A 21,874-nucleotide genomic window follows, 5' to 3' on the forward strand; every position below is an offset into this window, starting at 1 on the left:
GGCTAGCTGGAGGGGAAGCGGGCAGCCGGGCGGCTAAAGCCGCACCTCCTCCGCCTTCCTCTCCACCCCCATCCCCTGGGCTCCACGCCGCATTTCTTTGTTTTGAAAGCGCCTCCTCCGCCCAGAGGCTTTTCCCCCCGGCGGGCATGCATTGACGGAGGGTGGGGCCTCGGCCGATGGGCCCCGCCCCCCACTTAGCAGGACCTTTTGCCCGGGCTCACCCCCCCATTTCCCGTTTTCTCCCCGCTGCGACCCACGAGGCGCGCGTCCTCACTTGCCGGACAGCCAAAAAGAAGGTAAGGAATTGGAAAGGGAAGTTGTGGAGCAGGGAGCGCAGAGACCCACCCACCTCGGGCCGGGTCCGGAGGCCCGCCCCCTCCCACGGGAATCCCACCTGAGCCCCGCCCCCCGCAGCCTAACATTTCACACCACCGGGCAAGCACCCAGCCCCGCCACCCCCGCCACCCCCGTGTCGGCCGAGTGCTCTATTTATGTTTGAGCCCAGCGATTTGCATAGCCCAGCCCTCGGCCCCAGGTCCCCCAATCGCTGCGCCGCCTCGTCCTTGATGTCACGGCGGCGGCCCCGCCCCTTGGGCCCATACAAGGAGCGGCGGGCCCTAGATGGCAGCGTGGCGTCGCGGCGGCGTGTGCGTGTCGCGCTTCCTTGTGCCGTTTATAGGGTCCCGGCACTTCCGCTGTCGGGTTAGAAGCGTCGCGGTCATGGCGGAGCGCGGACAGCAGCCTCCTCCCGCAAAACGGCTGTGCTGCCGGCCGGGCGGCGGCGGCGGCGGCGGCGGGGGCAGCAGCGGCGGCGGCGGCGGAGCGGGTGGCGGCTACAGCTCTGCCTGCCGGCCGGGCCCGCGGGCGGGCGGAGCGGCTGCGGCGGCGGCGTGCGGGGGCGGCGCGGCGCTGGGCTTGCTGCCGCCGGGCAAGACCCAGAGCCCCGAGTCGCTGCTGGACATCGCGGCGCGCAAGGTGGCGGAGAAGTGGCCGTTCCAGCGCGTGGAAGAGCGCTTCGAGCGCATCCCGGAGCCGGTGCAGCGCCGCATCGTCTACTGGTCCTTCCCCCGCAGCGAGCGGGAGATCTGCATGTACTCGTCCTTTAACACGGGCAGCGGCGCCGCGGGCGGCCCCGGCGACGACAGCGGCGGCCCCGCCGGCGGCGCGGGCGGCGGCGGCGGCGCGGGCGGCGCGGGCAGCGGCAGCTCCTCGTCTTCTCCCGCAGCCACTTCAGCCGCCGCCTCGGGAGCCGGAGGAGCCGGGGCCCCGTCGGTGGGGGCGGCCGGGACGGCGGACGGCGGCGACGAGACGCGGCTGCCCTTCCGCCGGGGCATCGCGCTGCTGGAGAGCGGCTGCGTCGACAACGTCCTGCAAGTCGGTGAGTCACGGGCACGGGCAGCCGCGGGGCCGTCTGTCCACTCGTCAGTCCCCCGGGGGCGGGGCGCCTGCCCGCTCCCCTCTCCCCTCGGAGCCAGCCCTCCGGTCCGGCTTGCGCCCGCACCCTGCCCGGTGCCCTCACGGGACCGGAGCGGAGCGGAGCGGAGCGCCCGTTTCCTCCCGCCCCTCCCTCCCAGCCCCCCGTGTCCCCGGACGGGCCGGTGCGAGTGGGAAATGAATCAGCAGGACGCTGCCCGCGGCGGGGTCGGCGGCGGGGTGGGTGCCGGGCGCCCTCCTCCCGGGGAGCGCGTCCCGGAGGGCTGATAGCCTCGTTGGGGGGCGGATGTGGACAAAGGCGCGGCCGGCCGGCCCCGGCGGCGGAGGGTGTGCGGCGGGGCCGTGCGGGGCGGGGGAGGGGGCGCGGGCGGCGCAGACAATGCCGGCCGGGCCGGGCCGAGCCGGGGGCCGGCCGCGCGCTCCGCCGTGCCTCCGCGCTCCCCTCGCCCGTCGTTCGCCCTCTTTCTTTCTCTTCTCTCCCCCCCTCCCCGCTCCTCCGCTCATGGGGGAGGGAGCGCACGGCAGTGCTCCTCGCCGCCGCTCCTCACGGGGCTTCGACGGGCTGCGGCGTCCGGTCCGGCGGGGCGCGCTCCGGGGCCGCCGGGGATTTAAATGTCTGTCCCTCCCCCGCGCCCCGGGCTCCGAGCCGCGCCGGAGGGGGACGGGGACGGGGACGGCGGCGGCTGGGCCCCCCTCTCCTGAGGGAACCTCTTTCCTGAGGGGCCATCTCCCCCCCCCCCCCCCCCGGACACCCCGAATGCAATGGCGCGGGTCCGGGGAGGAGCGGCTCGCGCCTCTTCTTTTCTCCGGGGCCGCGGCGGGGCCCCGGGCTGTTGCCGCCCGAGTTCGGGGGTCGCGCCCGGTGCGAGCGGGAGCGGCTCCGGGCTCCGCGCTCCGCGCTCCGCCGGCGGGCGCTGCAGCCCGAGCCCGGGGGGCCCCGCGTCCCTCCCGGCGCGGCCCCGCACTTTGTTCTCGTTTTCGGGTGTATCTGTGCCCCTTTCGGTTTTGTGTCACCTTCCGAGAAGGGGAAACCAAACAAAAGATTCTCTATTTCTTCTCAGGGCTCGTAAAGTACAAGGTGTTTGACAAAGGCGCGAGGGGCGCTTGTGGTTTAAAGCCGCACAGCCCTCCTTTCTCCGAGGGGCCGGGAGAGTTTCCTCAGATGCGGAGTTTAAAAGCTTCCCCTCCCTTCCCCCCCGCCCCCTCAGTGTTTTTTCCTTTTTCTTTCTTTCTTTTTTTTTTTTTTCTGGCCAATATCTGTCTCGGCCATAGCGAGGGGGATGTGGGAGCTGACTGAGAAGAACAATGCTGTAGTGAGCCCCCCTCTCCATATTTCTCTCCTGATTGCAAACGGCGTATTTTCTCCTACTCCGTCCCCTATTGCTGTGCACTTTCAATTGTAGTGGTGAGCCGGGGACCTAGTGCATGGGGAGAGGCTTAAAAATAAGCATCGCTATCTCTTATTTTTAATTATTTTTCTCCCCCGTAGTCAGTTCCTTTTATTCTTGTCTTTGGGGGTTCGGTGGGGGTCGATAGGGGCTCCAAGAGAGAATTCAGATTTGTGTTAATTCTGTCTGCTTAATTTGAATTCTAATGCAACCTGCAAACGTGATTTTCTGCATGGTCATTATTTCCGAAGGCATCCCCTAGTGCTGCCTTTTCAGCACCCTGTCCTTCTGTCAGAGGGGGGTTCAACTTTTGAGGCTACCCATCCATCCATCCATCCATCCATCCATCTTTTTTTTTTTTTTTTTTTTAAACCCAATTAACATGCTTTCAAGGTTTTGGTGTCTCTCCCCCCCCCCCCCCCCCCCCCCATTCCTGCTGCCAGGTTGAAACGGATTGAAGGTATCTATGGATTCTCAATATAACTAACTGGAGTTTGAGAATTTTTATGACTTGGCTGGCAAGTTTTCTTCTTCTTTTTTTTTTCTTTCTTTCTCCCCTTCTGTGCTTGATTCTGCTTGCAAGCAATGAGGAATGACAGGAGAGCACATAGGGAGGGTTTCTTGGCTGATTGCATTTAAGCTAGGAATTCACTGTGAAAATAAAGCCAAGGAGTGATAAATAAAAGATGCAATCTTCTCTAGGAGACAGACACACAGCATGGGCTTTGCCTGCTTTCATCAATGATGAGGCCTGGGCGAGTTGTAAAAGAAAATACTAACTTTTTGAATAGTCCCCCAAGGGGAAGGAGACCACTGAATGGAGTTGGCATTGGTTCATGTGAAGTCAGTAGTATGCACCTTCTTATAGTTTTGAAGAATTGACCACCCCTTTAGAAACACATACGTGCTAAACTAGTGTTGCAGAAATTGTGGGAAAAAAATTCCCCCCTCTGAGTTCTGCCAATTTTCTTAACTTCCAAGTTGTACTACTTGTTGTGCCAGTCAGCTTAGAGATGGAAGGTTGTTAAATGCCTGGCAGCTGGCACTGAGATAGAAAACTTATGACCAGAATTTTTCCCTCCCTCCCTCTCTCCCTCCCTTCCTTCCGTTTTTTGTTGGAGAATGGAGAGAGTAGCCACATTAACCATCTAATTTAGCTCTCAGTGGTGTTTTGAACTGGAATACTAACTCAAGAGGTTTATTTTATAATTTTGTGAGGTTGAACTCTTTTTCACTTCAGGACCTGAAATGAAATAACAGAGTACAGCATTGATCTCATCATAAGCGATTTTCTGGTATTGCAAAATTACAAGTTTGTTTGTATAGAAGTATTTACTTATTGACTTTTGTAGAGATGACTAAATTATAATTACAATAGGGAAATATAGTTGTTGGACTTTATTTTTTACATTTACACTGTTGAAAATTATTTAAGTATTGTGGGACAAAGAATGTAGACATCCTAGGAATTGAACATACTTGCTAGTTATTTTTCAACTCCTAGATTTTAAGAAGACCTTTAAAGGACAAAAGTACACTTTTAGTGTGGTAGCTGTAAGTAGTGTTTAATTGGTGCAGAGCTCTCCATTACATTAGCTAAGTGAAGTTGACTTATTTTTGTTAAATAATGATATATTAGAACTTATATGTAAATATCAATATCACTTAAGCAATGACTTAGAAGTAACATTAAAAAATTTCCCCAAGCCGAGACCGGTTTGGCTCAATGGATAGAGCGTTGGCTTGGGGACTGAAAGGTCCCGGGTTCGATTCTGGTCAAGGGCATGTGCATTGGTTGCGGGCACATCCCCAGTGGGGGGTGTGCAGAGGGCAGCTGATCCGATGATTCTCTCTCATCGATGTTTCTAACTCTCTGTCCCTCTCCCTTCCTCTCTGTAAAAAATCAATAAAATATATTTAAAAAAAAATTTCCCCAAAATTTTGCCTGGGAAAGACTTACCTAATATGGCCTAAAATTTTAATTAAAAGGGAGAATAAATCCGATTGCATAAAAATATGTAAAAATTTCCTGCTGGACTAAAACAGCTAAATGTGCCAAATATTTGTAGTATGCTCCAGCAGATGCTGGCAGAGAACTCCAAAAAATTGGTTAAAAAAAATGGGTAACACATTCACAAAGAAATGCACATGATTGAGCATAACTCATCTTCACTCTCTCTCTCTTTTTTTAATATATTTCATTGATTTTTTTACAGAGAGGAAGAGAGAGGGATAGAGAGTTAGAAACATCGATGAGAGAGAGTCATCGACCAGCTGCCTCCTGCACACCCCCTATTTGGGGATGTGCTGGAAACCAAGATACATGCCCTTGACCGGAATTGAACCCGGGACCCTTCAGTCCGAAGGCTTACGCTCTATCCGCTGAGCCACTTCGTAAAGAAACACAAGTAAAAATAACATACTCTCTTTCTCTATCACATTACTAACAAGATGGGTAGGCAGCACTCAAATAGATTGAGAAGACGGTGGGAGGAGAGGATGCTGCTTCCTTGCTGCTTGGCACAACATTTTTAGTCATTTCTAAGATTTTTCCCTATAGACACGCTAACATTAATGCACAAAGTTGTTCTGTACAACGAGCAGTACTCATTGCTGTAAGGTTTGCAATTCTAAAAGGTTGGAATCATTTACTCTTTTATTGGAAGGGAACTAATTGAAATGTACTTGTGGAATACTATGCAACCATGAAAAAAGTGAAGTAGATTTACTGCTATATGTACTAACGAGAAAAGGTGATCTGAATGTTTTGTTTAAAAACAAGCCAATTGTTCATATAGTATGCTGCAATTTCCTTTTAAAACAAAAAAGCGGTCATATAGATGGGTAAACATGTTTTGAAAGGTTACATAATCTTTGAATAGTGGAGAAAAGATGGAGAAGGGCAGTTGTGAATAGGCAAGATTTTGTGAGGAATTTTACCTTTTTTTTTTTTTTTTTTTTTTTAATATATTTTATTGATTTTTCACAGAGAGGAAGAGAGAGGGATAGAGAGTTAGAAACGTCGATGAGAGAGAATCATCGACCAGCTGCCTCTTGCACACCCCCTACTGGGGACGTGCCCGCAACCAATGTACATGCCCTTGACCGGAATCGAACCCAGGACCTTTCAGTCCGCAGGCTGACGCTCTATCCACTGAGCCAAACCGGTGCCGGCAGGAATTTTACTTTTCATTTTATGTCTGTCTTATGGTTAGATTAGTCTTAAAACTAAAAGCATGTATTTTTGTAATAAAATCTTGGAAAATTATTCTTGTGTTTTTTAGTTTATTTTATATATATATATATATATATACACACACACACACACACACACACACACACACACACACATATATTTATGTGTGTGTGTGTGTCCCCTTTCTGAAGATCTGGTTGCTGTACATCCATTTTTTGGGGGCTTTGAAACACACTTTCCTTACTTGTGACTAATCATTTTAAAGGCAAGAAATCTTAAAACAAAGCTAGTGTTTTATATAAGAAGGAAATAGTTAATTTTTAAAAGGAGTTGCTTTTATTTTTTTTTTGCTGATTACTCTTTCACTTTGGTAAACACTTTTGTGGTCTTTTAAGATTTATAACTTAAAATTTTGTGTTTTAGAGGGTGCAAGACAATAAAAGGTGATTGTGAATAGAATTAATATGCATAAAAATTTAATTAACTAATTTGTTTAGGATTGATTTGTTGGCCTTTCTTTGAATATTTTGATTTTCTTTACAGCTCAGAGATGATTATATAAAGATGTGATTCTAAATTACTTTTAGAATTGGGTGTTTTACTTATTGATGATGGTACATTTTATTGAATGCAGTTTCAAGACTAAAGTAATTAATATAGAACAATTTTGAATCAGATATTATACTTTTTTGCCTTTTGATTAATGAAAAAGTACATAAAGGAAAAATTGGATCTAGGTGCATATGTATTTTTTTTATCTCCTATGTGAATCGAGATGTGATTTCCTTACAAATTGAGTTTTAAAAGTGAGTTCCTCATATGTGCTTAGCATTGTTCTGAGGAAAGTTAGGTTTTTCAATTTTAGGTTAACAAGTCTTGGGATTTGTTATAATACTTAGTTCTTTGATGGTTAGTATTAGTTCAAATCTAAAGTATTTAGGAGACAATCCTTTTATGTAAGATTTCAACAATACTGGAAGGTAGAATTGCAGATGTGGATTAAGAAAACATTTCTACTCTTCTTCAATCTTTTAATTTCTTGTCACACTCTTGTATTCTGAGTATGCCCTTGGATTGTAAAAGAAAAGGCCATTCCTATTGTTTGTTTCTCCCAGCTTTGCATTGAATTTCATCCCTTTGCAGATATGAGACTTTGATGCCTTGTCTTTTAAAAACATTAGGATGCCGGTGGAATGTGTGCTTTCATAGAGGAATTACTACTGTAATTAATTGAGCAAGTCAGGTTATTACTGCCTTGAGTATGTCATGACCGGTTTTTAAGATGTTTATCCTGGGTCTTTTTTCTTTTCACAATGAATAATCAATTGCTTTCAATTCTAATTCCAAATGTTTCATTTGGAAAGACACAGAGAAGTATATTTTTTTCTGCTCACATTCATATTAAGAGGGTTCAATTAATGTATGATTTCAGCTAGTAACATGTTCAGTGAACAGGTTGGCAATAGAAGAATGGCTAATGTTTTCTTTTAAGAAAGCTATCCCTTTGAAAAATTACACAATTGCCCTGCTTGGTGTACCTCAGTTGGTTGGGCGTTGTTCTGTGCACCAGGTGGTTGACAGTTTGATTCCTGGTCCAATTCCTGGCTTGGGTTGCATTCTTCATTCTCTGTAAGGGAGCAGGAATATAGGAGGTAGAAGATTTGCACTCTCACATTGACGTTTTTTTCTCCCTTCTCTCTCTGAAAATTAGTAACTTATATTTAAAATTTTTTTTTTTTTTTTTTTTTTTTACAGAGAGGAAGAGAGAGGGATAGAGAGTAAGAAACATTGATGAGAGAGACATCGATCAGCTGCCTCTTGCACCACCCCCACTAAGGATGTGCCCGCAACCAAGGTACATGCCCTTGACCGGAATCAAACCCGGGACCTTTTAGTCCGCAGGCCGACGCTCTATCCACTGAGCCAAACCAGTCTCGGCAGTAACCTATTCTTTAAAAAAAAAAAATACACAATAAGATCTATACAATTTTCACATGCTTGCATGCTTTATATATATTTTTTAAAAATATATTTTATTGATTTTTTACAGAGAGGAAGAGAGAGAGATAGTTAGAAACATCGATGAGAGAGAGACAGCTGCCTCTTGCACACCCCTACTGGGGATGTGCCCACAACCAAGGCACATGCCCTTGACTGGAATTGAACCCTGGACCCTTCAGTCTGCAGGCCGACACTCTATCCACTGAGCCAAACCGGTTTCGGCTATATTTTTGTTAGAAAATTAATTTTCTTCAATGATGCAAAATGAATTTGTTGTCTTTAAGAAGCTTACTTATGTATACATATGATAAATTCATGTTACATTAGAAATTTTTATAGGGCAGTCATTAAACTTGAACTACTGTTGATCCTTAACTTATATTTGAGGACAAATATCCTAGAAAAGAAAGCAGATTACAAGTAAGTATAAACATCTTAGAAACAAAGCAGTTATAGGCCATTATTTTTTGGATAGTAATATAATAAACTGCATGGAACCTACAAAAAACATTTTCAGTTACCTTTCAAATAACTATGATACAATTTTAAGAACTGTACTTTCTCACAGTAAAAGAACCTATTTTTTTTAGCTTATTAACTTTTTGAGATTGCTAACTTAATGTTTAGGGATTACTATAAATTAGAAAACATGAGCTGTTTCCTCCTTTAAATGGATGGGAATACTCTCCATTTCTGAGAAATTAGTATCAAGTGATAATTTGGAGAAAAATGTTACTTTACATAGTCTTGTCCCATGAGAAGTGAGTGACTCTTGTTCTCAGTCATAGCCAGTCTCAAAAAAATTAAAATAAATAAATAAATAAAAAGTGTGTTGGTTATATTTGTTTAAAGAAATCTTGAGTATCTTTCCAGTTTTTGCTTTCAGTGCCTGTGTTCTGCTGAGAATACACTTTGTACATGGTTTTCAATTCTTTAAAAATAATAGGTAGCTAAAGCAGGCTTTGGAGAGAATGCAGTGCAAAATCTGCTTTTTATTTTGAACTTAAAGATTGCCTTTCAGCTGATAGTAAATGAACTCTGTTACTAAGGGTATGCAGTTTTATATTTGTAGAAATCTTATGTGAGAATTAGTTTTGAGTCAGCTAATATACATTGAGTGGCCAGATTATTATGATCTTTGAACGCATAATAACCTGGCCACTGTGTGTGTGTGTGTGTGTGTGTGTGTGTGTGTGTGTGTGTGTGTGTATGTATTAGAGCAGGGGTCCTCAAACTTTTTAAAGTGGGGGCCAGATCACGGTCCCTCAGAGAGCTGGAGGGCCGGATTATATGAACTACTAATTCCTACTGTAACACCTCGGCTGTGCTCACTGCCCAAAAAACCTGGCGGGCCGGATCAGACTCCTCTGCGGGCCGCATGTGGCCCGCGGGCCGTAGTTTGAAGACCCCTGTATTAGAGGCTTGGTGCATGAATTTGTGCCTGGGTGGGGTCCTGCCAGCCTGGGGGGGGGGGGGGGTGATGACAATGACATGGCGGTTAGCCGGCCTGCCTGCTGGTCGAACTCCTGGTTGAGGGGACAATTTGCAATGTAAGCCTTTTATTTGCATATAAGCCTTTTATTATATAGGATATACGCTGAGTAGTCAGATTATTATGCATTCAGAGATCATAATAATCTGGCTATTCAGTGTAATTTATGTATATTTATTTATGTATTTGTAATTTAAGTTGATCAAAAGTGAGCAGAAAAGGAGACAAAAGAATCCAGGTATCATTTGATTATGGTTACCTCAAGCATATGTCAGTGATCTCTGTGTATAGATACACTGTTCCATTTCTTCTTAAAATAAAATATGCTAACAGATGAGAAGCTGTTTTTATACAATATCTTGCATGATAGCTGTTTTCAACTTACTAGAGGCCCGGTGCACGAAATTCGTGTACTGGGGGGGGGGTTGCCCCTCAGCCCAGCCTGCACCCTCTCCAATCTGGGACCCCTTGGGGGATGTCCAGGCCTAAATCGGCAGTTGGACATCCCTCCCACAATCTGGGACTGCAGGCTCCCAACCCCTCACCTGTCTGCCAGCCTGATTACTCCCTAACCCAGTGGTCAGCAAACTCATTAGTCAACAGAGCCAAATATCAACAGTACAACGATTGAAATTTCTTTTGAGAGCCAATTTTTTTAAACTTAAACTTCTTCTAATGCCACTTCTTCAAAATAGGCTCGCCCAGGCTGTGGTATTTTGTGGAAGAGCTACACTCAAGGGGACAAAGAGCCACATGTGACTCACGAGCTGCAGTTTGCCGGCCATGGCCCTAACTACACCCCTACAAGCCTGATCAAGGTCTAACTGCTCCCCTACCAGCCTGGTTGCCCCAACTTCCCTCCCCTGCTGGTCTGGTCGCCCCTAATTGCCCTCCCCTGCCGGCCATCTTTGAACACATGAGGGTGGCCATCTTGTGCAAGGATGTGAGGGTCAATTTGCATATTTTTAAAAAAATAAAAATATAATTTATTGGTTTTTTTACAGAGAGGAAAGGAGAGGGATAGAGAATTGGAAACATCGATGAGAGAGAGACATCGATCAGCTGCCTCCTGCACACCTCCTACTGCGGAAGTGCCTGCAACCAAAGTACATGCCCTTGACCAGAATTGAACCTGGGACCTTTTAGTCTGCAGGCCGACGCTCTATCCACTGAACCAAACCGGTCTCAGCTGCATGTTACTTATTTATTATATAGGATAGAGCTATGTAGGTTTTAGAGATGAAAAGATGACATAAATTCCAGCTTTTTCCATTTTGCTGTGAGAAATCTGAGGTAGAGACATTGAATAATTTAAAAAAGTTAAATTTTGTGTCTTTTTCCCCACTCCTTGGCTGCCTCTTAATTTGCTGGGAATGTTTGGTAAATCTCAGAAAAATCATAGAAATGGGAACAATATTTTGTTGTTTGTTAACCCTCACCCAAGGATATTTTCCCCTCTTGAAAGATTCATTGGTTGTTTGCCTCCTGCATGCTACCCAACTCCAGCTGGGGAATTGAACCTGGCAACCCAGGTATGTGCCCTTGACTGGAATCAAACCCCTGAGACCCTTAAGTGCCTGGGCAGATGCTCTAACCACTTAGAAACATCGGCCAAGGCAGAGGAACAATATTGAATGTAAGTTGACTGAACGGTTGTAGAGATGATTTGGCTAACTTTTTTTTGAATGTTATAAATAAATGTATTTCTACAGAGCATTTTAATTTTAGGCCACCTTCTAATAGCTTCAGTTAAGCAATGATTCTAGCATACTAAATACATGGTGGTATAAAACATTTGTAGACATTTTTGGAAATTGTAGAGTTGTTTGAAAGTGTAAGCTGTAATGTAAATCAAGTATAGTTATGTACTGGGAACATATTTTAAAAGTAGGAGTCTGAAAAGATAGATATTAGGTAGGTAGATACATATTAAAACTGGAAATAAGTAGAGAAGAATATCTGGGAAAGGTAGGATGAGAGAGAAAAAGGGAGGGAAGAAAAGTTTTAAAGGGGAGCTGGTAGAGGTTAAAAGGAGAATGGGAAGAAGGAAATGGGGGAGGGAGCAAAGCAGGTCCAAGGGAGGAAGTGAAGAAAAAAATTAAGATGGGAAGGAAGGAAAAGAGAAGGGAGGGCAGGGGTAAAGATAAAGGAAAGTAGGAATGTGGGGAGGGAGGGAGGAGGAGAGAAATAGGAAGAACGATGCTGGAACAAAAGTAGGAAAAAAGGAGGAAAGAAATGTTTATAAATGATGAGTCAGTAGGAAAAAGTATTACATAAAGGAGAGAGAAAAATGGTGTGAGAGGGAGAAGCAATAAGGAAGTCAAATACAATTGTGTGTGAAGGGGATAAGATTAAAGTTAATAGGGGCTATCAGGCCAGCAGAGGAGGGCAGTTAGGGAGATCAGTCCAGCAGGGCAGGGCAGTTATGGGGATCAGGCAGGCAAAGCAGGCAGAGTGGTTAAGGCAGGGAGGCAGGTGGGTAGTTAGGAGCCAGAGGTCCCAGATTGTGAGAGGGATGGCCAACTGCCAATTTGCATCCCTGTGGGATCAGGCCTAAACTGGCAGTTGAACATCCTCCTAGGGCTCCCGGATTGGAGAGTGCAGGTCGGGCTGAAGGACCCCCCCCCTCCCCCACATGCACGGATTTTGTGCAACAGGCCTCTAGTCATCTAAATAAAAGCCTAAGCAATTGTCGACCATTTGACTGTTTGCTTTGACATGGACTGACCACCAGGGGGCAGACGCTCAATGCTCAGGCATGGAAATATGAAACAGACTGATGACTCTTAGAGGGAAAGGTGGAGGGGGAAGGCAGGAAGAGACTAACCAAACATCTTACATGCACACTAAAGGCTCTGTGCATGGTGGGGTCCCTCGGAGATTGGGCTGAAACCAGCAGTCCAACATTCCCCGAGGGGTCCTGGATTGCAAGAAGGCTGAGGAATCCCACTGGTGCATGAATCCATGCACTGGGCCTCTAGTTTACTACTACTAATAATAGCAGTAAACACTTCCATCATACTTAACCATGTGCCAGATACTGTTCTTTTATATATTTTTTCTTTTTTAAAAAAATGTATTTTTACTTTAAAAAATATTTTTATTGATTTCAGAGAGGAAGGGAGAGGGAGAGAGATATAGAAACATCAGTGATAAGAGAGAATCATTGATCGGCTGCCTCCTGTATTTCCCGTACTGGGGACGGAGCCCACAATCTGGGCATATGCCCCCTTGGCCAGAATCGAACCTGGGATCCTTCAGGCCCACACTCTATCCCCTGAGCCAAACCGGCTAGGGCAGTGGTCGGCAAACCATGACTTGCAAGCCACATGCAGCTCTTTGGCCCCTTGAGTGTGGCTCTTCCATAAAATACCATGTGTGGGTGCACACCTACAGTGTAATTGAAACTTTAAGGCCCGTGCACAGAAGTCAGTTTTCGGCTCTCAAAAGAAATGTCAATCTTGTACTGTTGATATTTGGCTCTGTTGACTAATGAGTTTGCCGACCACTGGGCTAGGGCATTCTGGTTTATCCTTGAATATATTTCTTTTAAAATAATTTTAAATGTTTCATTTAATTACTTTTTATTTTTGTTGTTGTTAATTCTCACCTGAGGATATTTTCCCATTGATTTTTAGGGAGTGAAAGAGAGGGAAAGACAAACATCAGTGTGAGAGAAACACATTAATTGGTTGCCTCCTGAATGAGAACTGTCAGGGCTTGGGCTGGGGAGGAACTTAGAACCAAGGTACATGTATATGGCCTTGACCTGAATCAAACCCCAGGCTCTTTGGTCCACAGGCCGATGCTCTATCGACTGAGCCAAACTGGCTAGGGCAGCACTTTATATTTCTTAACAGACCTAGGAAGCACTTTTATTCGGTTACCTGATGAGGAAACTGAAGCATAGGAAAAAAGCACTGGTAACTTTTGCTCAAGGTCAGACAAGCTGGTAAATTATGGAGCTAGAAACAGCCTTGTCTGACTGGTACTTCTAACTAGTACTACCTGTGATGCATCATCCTACCTAATCCTACCTAATAGAAAAGTAATATGCAAATCACTCCGCTCCACAAGCCATGCCCACCAGCTAATCAGAGCGGGTATGCAAGTTAACCCCAACCAAGATGGCTGAGACCACAGAGGCTTGGGTCTCTCTGGCAACGGAAGAAGCCAAGCTTTCTGCCTGCCCTAGCAGGCCTAAGCCTCCACTCCAGGCTACAAAGTTTCAATTATAGAAGGTAAACAATTATAGAAGGTAAACAAGAAACAGCTGCTGCCATGGAGCGAGCAGGAGGCTTGACTCCGCTCCAGGCTACAAAGTTTCAGATGTAGAAAGTAAATATATTCCAGATACCAGGGCCTCCACTTGGGTCGCTGGGGTGTGTGGACGACCTGCAAACCACCACAGGCCCCTCAGGCCACCCCATGCTCCAAGGGAACCCCCACCCTGATCCTGGACACCCTTCAGGGCAAACTAGCTGGCCCCCAGCCATGCACCAGGCCTCTATCCTATCTAATAAAAGAGTAATATGCAGATTGACCATCACTACAACACAATATGGCTGCCCCCATCTGGTCAAAGATCCTGCCCCTATATGGATACAAAATGGCCACCACAAGATGGCCAACAGGGGAGGGTAGTTGGGAGGCACCAGGCCTGCAAGAAGGGCAGTTGAAGGCGATCAACTCTACAGGGAGGGCAGTTAAGGGTGACCAGGCCGGCAGAGGAGGGAAGTTGGGGGCAAACGGGCTGGCAGGGGAGCAGTTAGACATCAATCAGGCTGGCATGGGAATGGTTAGGGGGTGATCAGGCAGGCAGGCAGGTGAGCAGTTGGGAGCCAGCAGTCCTGGATTGGAGAGGGTGCAGGCTGGGCTGAGGGACACCCCCCACCCCCCACCCCATGCAGGAATTTTGTGCACCAGGCCTCTAGTCTATATATATAAAAAACCAGTAACCATAAGGCCAGAACGGCTGGTCCCTATGATACCCACTGTAGCCAGCAAACCAGCCCAATCGGGGTGGGGCTGGCTGGCCAAACCCCCTGAGGCCCTTTCCCCAGGCCGGCCCTGCCCCTTATGGGTCCCCACCACCCTGATGGTCCCATAGCCCCTCCCCCCAACTGGCCCTGCCCCTGATTGTCCCCACCCCCCAACCCCAATTGGGGTTGAGGCTAGCTGGCCAACCTTCTGCAGCCCCTCCCTCCACCCAGCCCCACCCCAAAATTGCCCTCCCCACCCCAATCTGGGGCAGAGCTGGCTGGCCAACTGCCTGCAGCCTTTCCCCTCTGGCCGGCCCCACCTCCGATGAGCCCTCCCCAAACTCTAATCAGGCAGGGCCATCTGGCCCACCCATGGCCCCTTCCCCAGGCTGCTGGCCCCAATGTTTATAGCCCCTCCCCATGCTGGGTCACCACCGATCACCCCCCACTACCCCAATTGGCCTGCTGCCCCCTCCCCAGCAAGCTCCGCCCCTGATCAACTCCTCCCCCCTCCCACACCAATTGGGGGAGGGCCTGCTGGCCCACTACCCTAAGTCCCTCCCCACAGCTGGCCACACTCCTAATTGGCCCTCTCCACCCTAATTCGTGCAGGGCCCCCTGGCCAATCCACCACGGCCCCTCCCCCCAGCCAGCCTGGCCCTGATCTGGTCCTGTTTGAGGCGGGTCAGCCTGCCAACCTCTCGCTGTCTCCACCTTCCTACAAGCCCAGCCCTGATCCACCCCAATTGGGCCCGGGCCAGCTGGACCCTAACTGCACAAATTCGTGAACTGGGCCTCTAGTCATTAAATAAGATAAAACCTAAAGAAGGTTCATCTCTTGCTACTTTCTAGAGTGTCTTTCACTGTGACCAGAATTTTAACTTGTATTCATAGCTATGATTTTTAAGGTGCATTTGACTTGAAAACTTGTATTATAAATTCCTTTTGTGATTGAATTTCAGCTTTGGAGGAAGGTTGTGGGGGATGATTCTGAGCATCTCCTATCAGACATTTTTAACTTTTAAAATGTTAAAATAACATGTAGGCTAGATCTAATTGTGGTTTATATGCAGTGAAGATACCTTTTCAAAGTATATTAGAGAAATATATCTCATTTAAGCACCTTTTTAAATGTTATGATTAAAAATTATACTATTTCTTACTGCTGGTAAAAAAATTTAAATTCTTTGCAAGAGAGTTTATTGGGAAGATGTTAATTGAAAGGATGTAGTAGAACCTGCCAGTACATTGAAACTCTTAATAACTGAATAAGCTGATCACATAAATTGGAAGCTCATTTAGTGAATTAATGTGCTTAAAATTCAGGTGACTCATTGCCTGGTCTTGGCTTATTGTTTACTTAAAGCATTTTTCATTGTTAATTGATGTCAGATCCATGTTGGAAGGTATTATACAGAAAATATGCATAAAAAGATAGCATGTAGAATGAATCTACAGAAGCAAGGTTTAAATCTTTGTATTTAATTTAATTACACCACTATATTTCAAATACTGTATGTACCATGTTAAATATTTGCTGACAGTGACCGGCATTTTTTTTTTTAATATGTTTTATTGATTTTTTATAGAGAGGAAGGGAGAGGGACAGAGAGCTAGAAACATCGGTGAGAGAGAAACATCGACCAGCTGCCTCCTGCATAACCCCTACCGGGGATGTGCCCGAAACCAATGTACATGCCCTTGACCGGAATCGAACCTGGGACCTTTCAGTCCGCAGACCGACGCTCTGTCCACTGAGCCAAATCGGTTTCGGCATGTGACCGGCATTTTTATATGTGAAGTATAGATATTTCATAAATTTAGTGTAAAGGGCAGTGCCTGGAGTCTCTTCTAGTGTTGCTATTGGTCTTGGTAAAGGCCTGCGCAAGTCCAAAGGTAGCATACTGAATTTGTTACTGCTGAACCCTTGTATCCTGCTACTGCTTTATATGAGCTCATTTCTTCAAAGATGGTGGTTATGAATTTTATAAGTATTTGTCATAAAATAAACCTTTAAAATTCAGGTAACAGAAGTTTATAATTGATTGTTGTATTTGATAAGGACTTTTTAAAAATGTCCTGTTTCTTTAGCAATCTTTAAGCTTTCTTAGCACTGAAGATTTTGTATCGGGTCTAGTAATAATTAATGTCGTTTTTAAACATTCGTTTAAAATCTTGCTTGGCGTTGACTTGTATTGACATAACCTTCAAACACGTGGTATCTACAGAACATGTGAAGTGAAATTAACAAGTTTTGCTTGAAAAAGTTTGTGTTTGGTTTGGTTTTTGTTGCAGAACTAGGGCTAAGAAGATGGCGGATGAAGAGCATATTTGGCACTGCATGCTTTACGAGTTCCAATTAGGAAGAAAAGCAAGTGAGGCTGCAAAAAACATCTGTAGTGCTCTTGGTTAAGATGCAGTTAGCGCCAGAAAATGCCAGCGTTGGTTTGAGAAATTTCGCGAGGGAAATTTTTCGTTAGATGACAAGAGTGGTCGAGGCCGTGTGTCCAATTTTGATCAAGAAGCTCTTCAAGCTCTTTTGGTGCAAAATCCTCAAATTACCCAACAAGAGCTTGCGACAACTTTAAATTGTTCACAATAAACAATTTCCAATCAATTGTGTGCACTTGGCAAAGTCCAAAAGTTTGGAAAATGGGTTCCTCATGAGTTGACCGACAACAACCGTAATCAAAGAGTCACAATTTGCAGTTCGCTCCTCTCTCGTCAAAACCATTTGCCGTTTTTAGAGCAAATTGTTACCGGAGATGAAGAATGGGTGCTGTATGTTAATTTGAAAAGGCGGCCTCAATGGTTGGACAAAAATGAGGCTCCGCAGCCCACGCCAAAACCTGACTTGCATGCGAAAAAAGTGATGTTGTGTGTTTGGTGGAATTTTAAAGGAATTCTTCATTATGAACTTTTACCATCTAACCAAACCATTACAAGTGCAGTGTATAGTGCCCAATTGGAAAGGTTAGCCCAAGCTTTAAGAGAAGAAGAACCCGCGCTGATTAATCGGAAGGGCGTAATTCTTCACCACGATAACGCACGACCGCATACTGCAAGAATCACTGCTGAAAAACTGCGCCAGTTGGAATGGGAAGTTCTCCCTCAACCTGCATATTCTCCTGATATTGCCCCTTCTGATTACCATTTCTTTCGTTCTTTGCAAAACTTTCTTCTTGGAAAAAAATTTAATAATGAAGAATGCCTCAAAAATGCATTGACCGAATTTTTTGCATCAAAATCACAAGAATTTTACAACAGAGGGATTAAAATGTTTCCTGAGTATTGGGCACAAGTAGTAGAAAACAACGGCAACTATATTGTTGATTAAATTTTGTTGTATTGTTTAAATAAATTCAATTTTAAAGAGTATTAGAAAACGACATTAATTATTACTAGACCTAATACTTTTGCCATCATTACTAGTTTCTCTTACTTCCCTCCCCTAATTATCACCTGTGTAACTTTTGTCTTACAGTTTCTATACCTTCTCCAGACCTTCAGTAAAGCTGAAGTCTGAAATGACCAATGGCTGCTTTGTGATGATGGTGGAATCAAGTGAGACTTGAAGGCAGGAGATGGAGCCTCAGAGCTTCAGCTTCTCTCCTCCTTCCTTCTCTCATTCTCTCCTTCCTTTCCTCCTTTCATTACTTCCCGTACACTCTCCATTCCTTTTTTGGAATGGGGGAATGGAGTAGGAGGAGAGAGAAGTAAGTAGGAGGGAGTGGTAGGGAAAAATGCAAGAAATTGGAAAGGGTAGGAAGTACCAAGGATAAGAAGGTACTCCACTCCTTTCTTGCCCTATAATTGTCCCCTCCCCTCCAACCTCCCTTGATTTAGGGAAATAAAGCAGAGGTCACAAGGACCTATGTGTTCTGCTGCTTGGCTTCTATTTTTAGCTTGGCTCCATGTTAGGCTGGCAACAGGCCATGATGGCACAAGGCCAGTGCATTGTGGGACTGCTGGCAAGTTTCAAAACCTAATTTTTCAGGTATCGGACTAATCTTCAGATATATTCTGTGCTGTGTGATATTCTACCTACCTCTACTTTTCTAAATGATGTGCATGTTTTTATTTATCTTTTGGCTTTTTAAAGAAGGGGCTCATTAAAAAAATATTGTTGAAAGTATACATAGTGGGACTCATTTTTGATAGTAGTTATACTACTATAGCTATTTTAGGTGGGAGAAAGATTTAAGAATTGCCTTATCAGATCAGACTTACATCCAGCTCAATAATTTTGGTTTGTGGCAGCACCAAGAGGTGTGAAATTTGCCCGATTGATTTAATGTGCCTTGGGCATCTTTAAAATTGCCATTGCTGTTGAAGTATGGAGTTTGAATTGGTTCATATAATTATAAGTGTCATCAGACATTAAACAAAACATGTATTTATTTTTATGCAGTTATCAGTGTTCCCTTTGCTAACAAAGTTGTCTGTGTTTAGGTTTAGTTACTGCTGTAGGAATATGTAGGAATAAAAAAGCCCACTATTCTTGTAGGAAGCAGGTAGGTTTTGTTGAAATAAGTATCAGTATTTGGGTCTAAATTTTATATACCCTAGAGCCAGTATTTATGTGGGTTGTATTTACAAATGGGTTTCAAACTTTTGGATGCACATGTACACTTGATTATCAATTATACTCACAAAGAAAAAATATATTGTATTTGTTTTTGAGTAATTTTGGAAAGAATTAAAAAGAATGTCACATTGTGAATCTGTATCTTTGGAAGGGACTTTGGTAAGAATAACAGTATTTATACTTTTTCCATAGCGGTGCACAGAAAAACTGAGTTTAGGGTAGGGCTGATTTTTGGTGTACTGTGGACTACACTAAATATGAATAGAAATAGGGATGATAATTGTTTGCTTATTCAATTAATAATGGTATAATATACTTTGATCTGTTGGATGGCAGGAGAACATTTAGTTAGTGCGTTGATCTGATGCCCTTCTTAAGATAGCACAAAATAATTGGTCAAAATAACTAGAAATAGAATCAAATTGATTCCCTCCTCACTATGTCTTTAATGTAACTATTGGGTGAATTCTGCTGAATTCACTTTTGTGAAATAAAGTATAAGGTGAAAAAAAACAATACGATTAAAAAGTGAGTAGACCAGGATAGACATTTCTCCAAAGAGGACTTACAGATGGCCAATAGATATAAAAGATGCTCAGCATTACTCATTAGAGAAATGCAAATTAAAACCACAGTGAGATATCATCTCACAACTGTCAGAATGGCTATCGTCAATAAATCAGTAAACAATAAGTGTTGGTGAGGATGTAGAGAAAAGGGAACTATTGTACTCTGTTGGTGAGATTTCAAATTGGTGTAGTCATTATGAAAACCAGTATGGAGTTTCTTCAAATAATTAAAAGTTGAACTACTATATGACCCAGAAATCCCACTTCTGAGTATCCAAAGATATGTACACCCTTGTGTTCAATTGCAGCATTATTTATAATAGCCAAGATATGAAGCAATTTAAGTGTCCATTGATATACCATTGGATAAAGATGTTCTACATATATACAATGGAATATTACTCAGCCATAAGAAATGGAATCTTACCATTTGTAACAACATGGATGGATCTAGAAGGTGTTATGCTCAGTGAAATAAATCAAAGGACAAATGCTGTATGATTTAAGTTATATGTGGAACTGAAAGATTAAAATACACGAACAAACAAAACAGAAACAAACTTAAAAATACGAGAACATTTTGATAGTTACCAGATGGGAGGGGAATTGGGAGGCAAGGTGAAAAAGGTGAGGGGATTAAAAAGTACAAATTGGCACTTAAAAAATAATCACAAGGATATAAAGAACAGCATAAGGAATATAGTCATAACACTGTAATAACTGTATGATGTCAGATGGGAAGTATTAGGGGGATCACTTTGTAAGTTATATAAATGTGTAACTACTATGCTGACACCCGAAACTGATATAATATTGAATGTCAACTGTAACTGAAAAGAAAATTTTTCAGAAAGTGTAAGGTGAGGGATTAGTGAAAGGTGAATTGCTGTTCTAATAGGATATAGGAAGCAGATATTATAGAGTTTATTTAAATTTTTATATCTTAAAATGAGAAATTTACATTGTGGATAACAGCCACAATGTAAGTTTGCTGTTACTGATCCAAGACTATTTTATTATTTGGGGTGTAAACAAAAATTTAGGAAATAATCAGAATGTCTTGGGGAAAGAACATTGATTGTCAAGTATATTGAACTATATCACAGTGTAGTTCATATGGTATCTGCAGTTAAAGGTTATGGTAGATATTCCAAAAGTGGCTTGGAGAAACGATGTTTAATCTATGTATATATGTTTCTGCAGATAGGTTGTGTGTGTGTGTGTGTGTGTGTGTGTGTGTTTGTGTAAAATTTAATATGCATAGAATATTGTAATCTACTGGATGGTAGTAGATAAGTGACAATCTTTTAGATCCTTACTATCATACAGATTTTATTTAGGTGAGTCATGTAAAAGATGTCAGCTCCAGCTTAACTAACAAGCTTGATTAAAACCAAAGCCCAGAAGGTAGTTTGACTAGTGATGTCTAGAGTATGAGCACATTGCTCAAATGACATTCCTTATTGGAACTTGTCAGAGCTTTGGAGTTTTCATGGATCTGAGCAACTTATTAAAAAAGCATTTTGTCTAAGCTGTTTCATAAATAGCAGGAAATTACAAAGTACTGGATAGTATTGCATTTTTGCTTTCAAAAAAAGGACTTTTGTGGTGGGAAAACAGTTTTGTAAAAAATATTTTAACAATTTATGTCAAAGTACTTTTAAAATGGACAGGTTTTTTAAACATTCTTATATTAATAGTAATTTAAGTTTCATCCATGATTCTCCATGCTCATTTATTATAGTTTGTTTGTAGAATTTATAATATTTGTTAGGAAAAAATCAGAGATATCAGATCAGTTTATTTAAATTTCAGTGTATGTATTAGGTCTGAATTGGTATTATTTGCTCATAGCTTAGCAGTGGGTTGTCTTTTGCTTTGATAAATCATGAGACATTTGTGAAATTTATTTTTTGACACATAATGATATGCTTTGTATTTTTAAAACTGTGCCTGTGTGTGTGTTTTGGGTTATGAGAAGGAATGTGGTAGTGATGGGCTAGTGGTGGAGGGTTAAACTCAAGAAAGCATAAATTTAAGTCGCTATGTTTAAATATAGAGGGTTCCTTTCCTCCCCCTTTTCAGTTCAGGAATTTGTGTTTCATTGTGCTGCTTATCAATGTCATTATATAAAAACTTATATTTTTACTTATTCCCCCTCCCTCCATTCTTTCTGTTAACGATAATGACAGTTCAGAATGTAATCTGTGAAAGTTCACTGTAT

At 43.9% G+C, this 21,874-nt stretch overlaps 1 protein-coding gene across 1 annotated transcript in view; it reads left to right on the top strand.

Annotated features, from left to right (window-relative positions):
• Positions 1-470: 470 nt before the first annotated feature.
• ZSWIM6 (zinc finger SWIM-type containing 6) overlaps positions 471-21,874 on the top strand; it is a 164,237-nt gene continuing 142,833 nt past the window's right edge. Inside the window, exon 1 of the mRNA XM_084880590.1 lies at positions 471-1,378. Within this exon, the coding sequence (XP_084736716.1) occupies positions 622-1,378 (757 nt within the window). The 5' untranslated portion in view covers positions 471-621. The remainder of the gene's footprint in view (positions 1,379-21,874) is intronic.

Source organism: Pipistrellus hanaki (genome assembly GCF_964339955.1).
Source record: "Pipistrellus hanaki genome assembly, chromosome: 4".
NCBI lineage: Eukaryota > Metazoa > Chordata > Mammalia > Chiroptera > Vespertilionidae > Pipistrellus > Pipistrellus hanaki.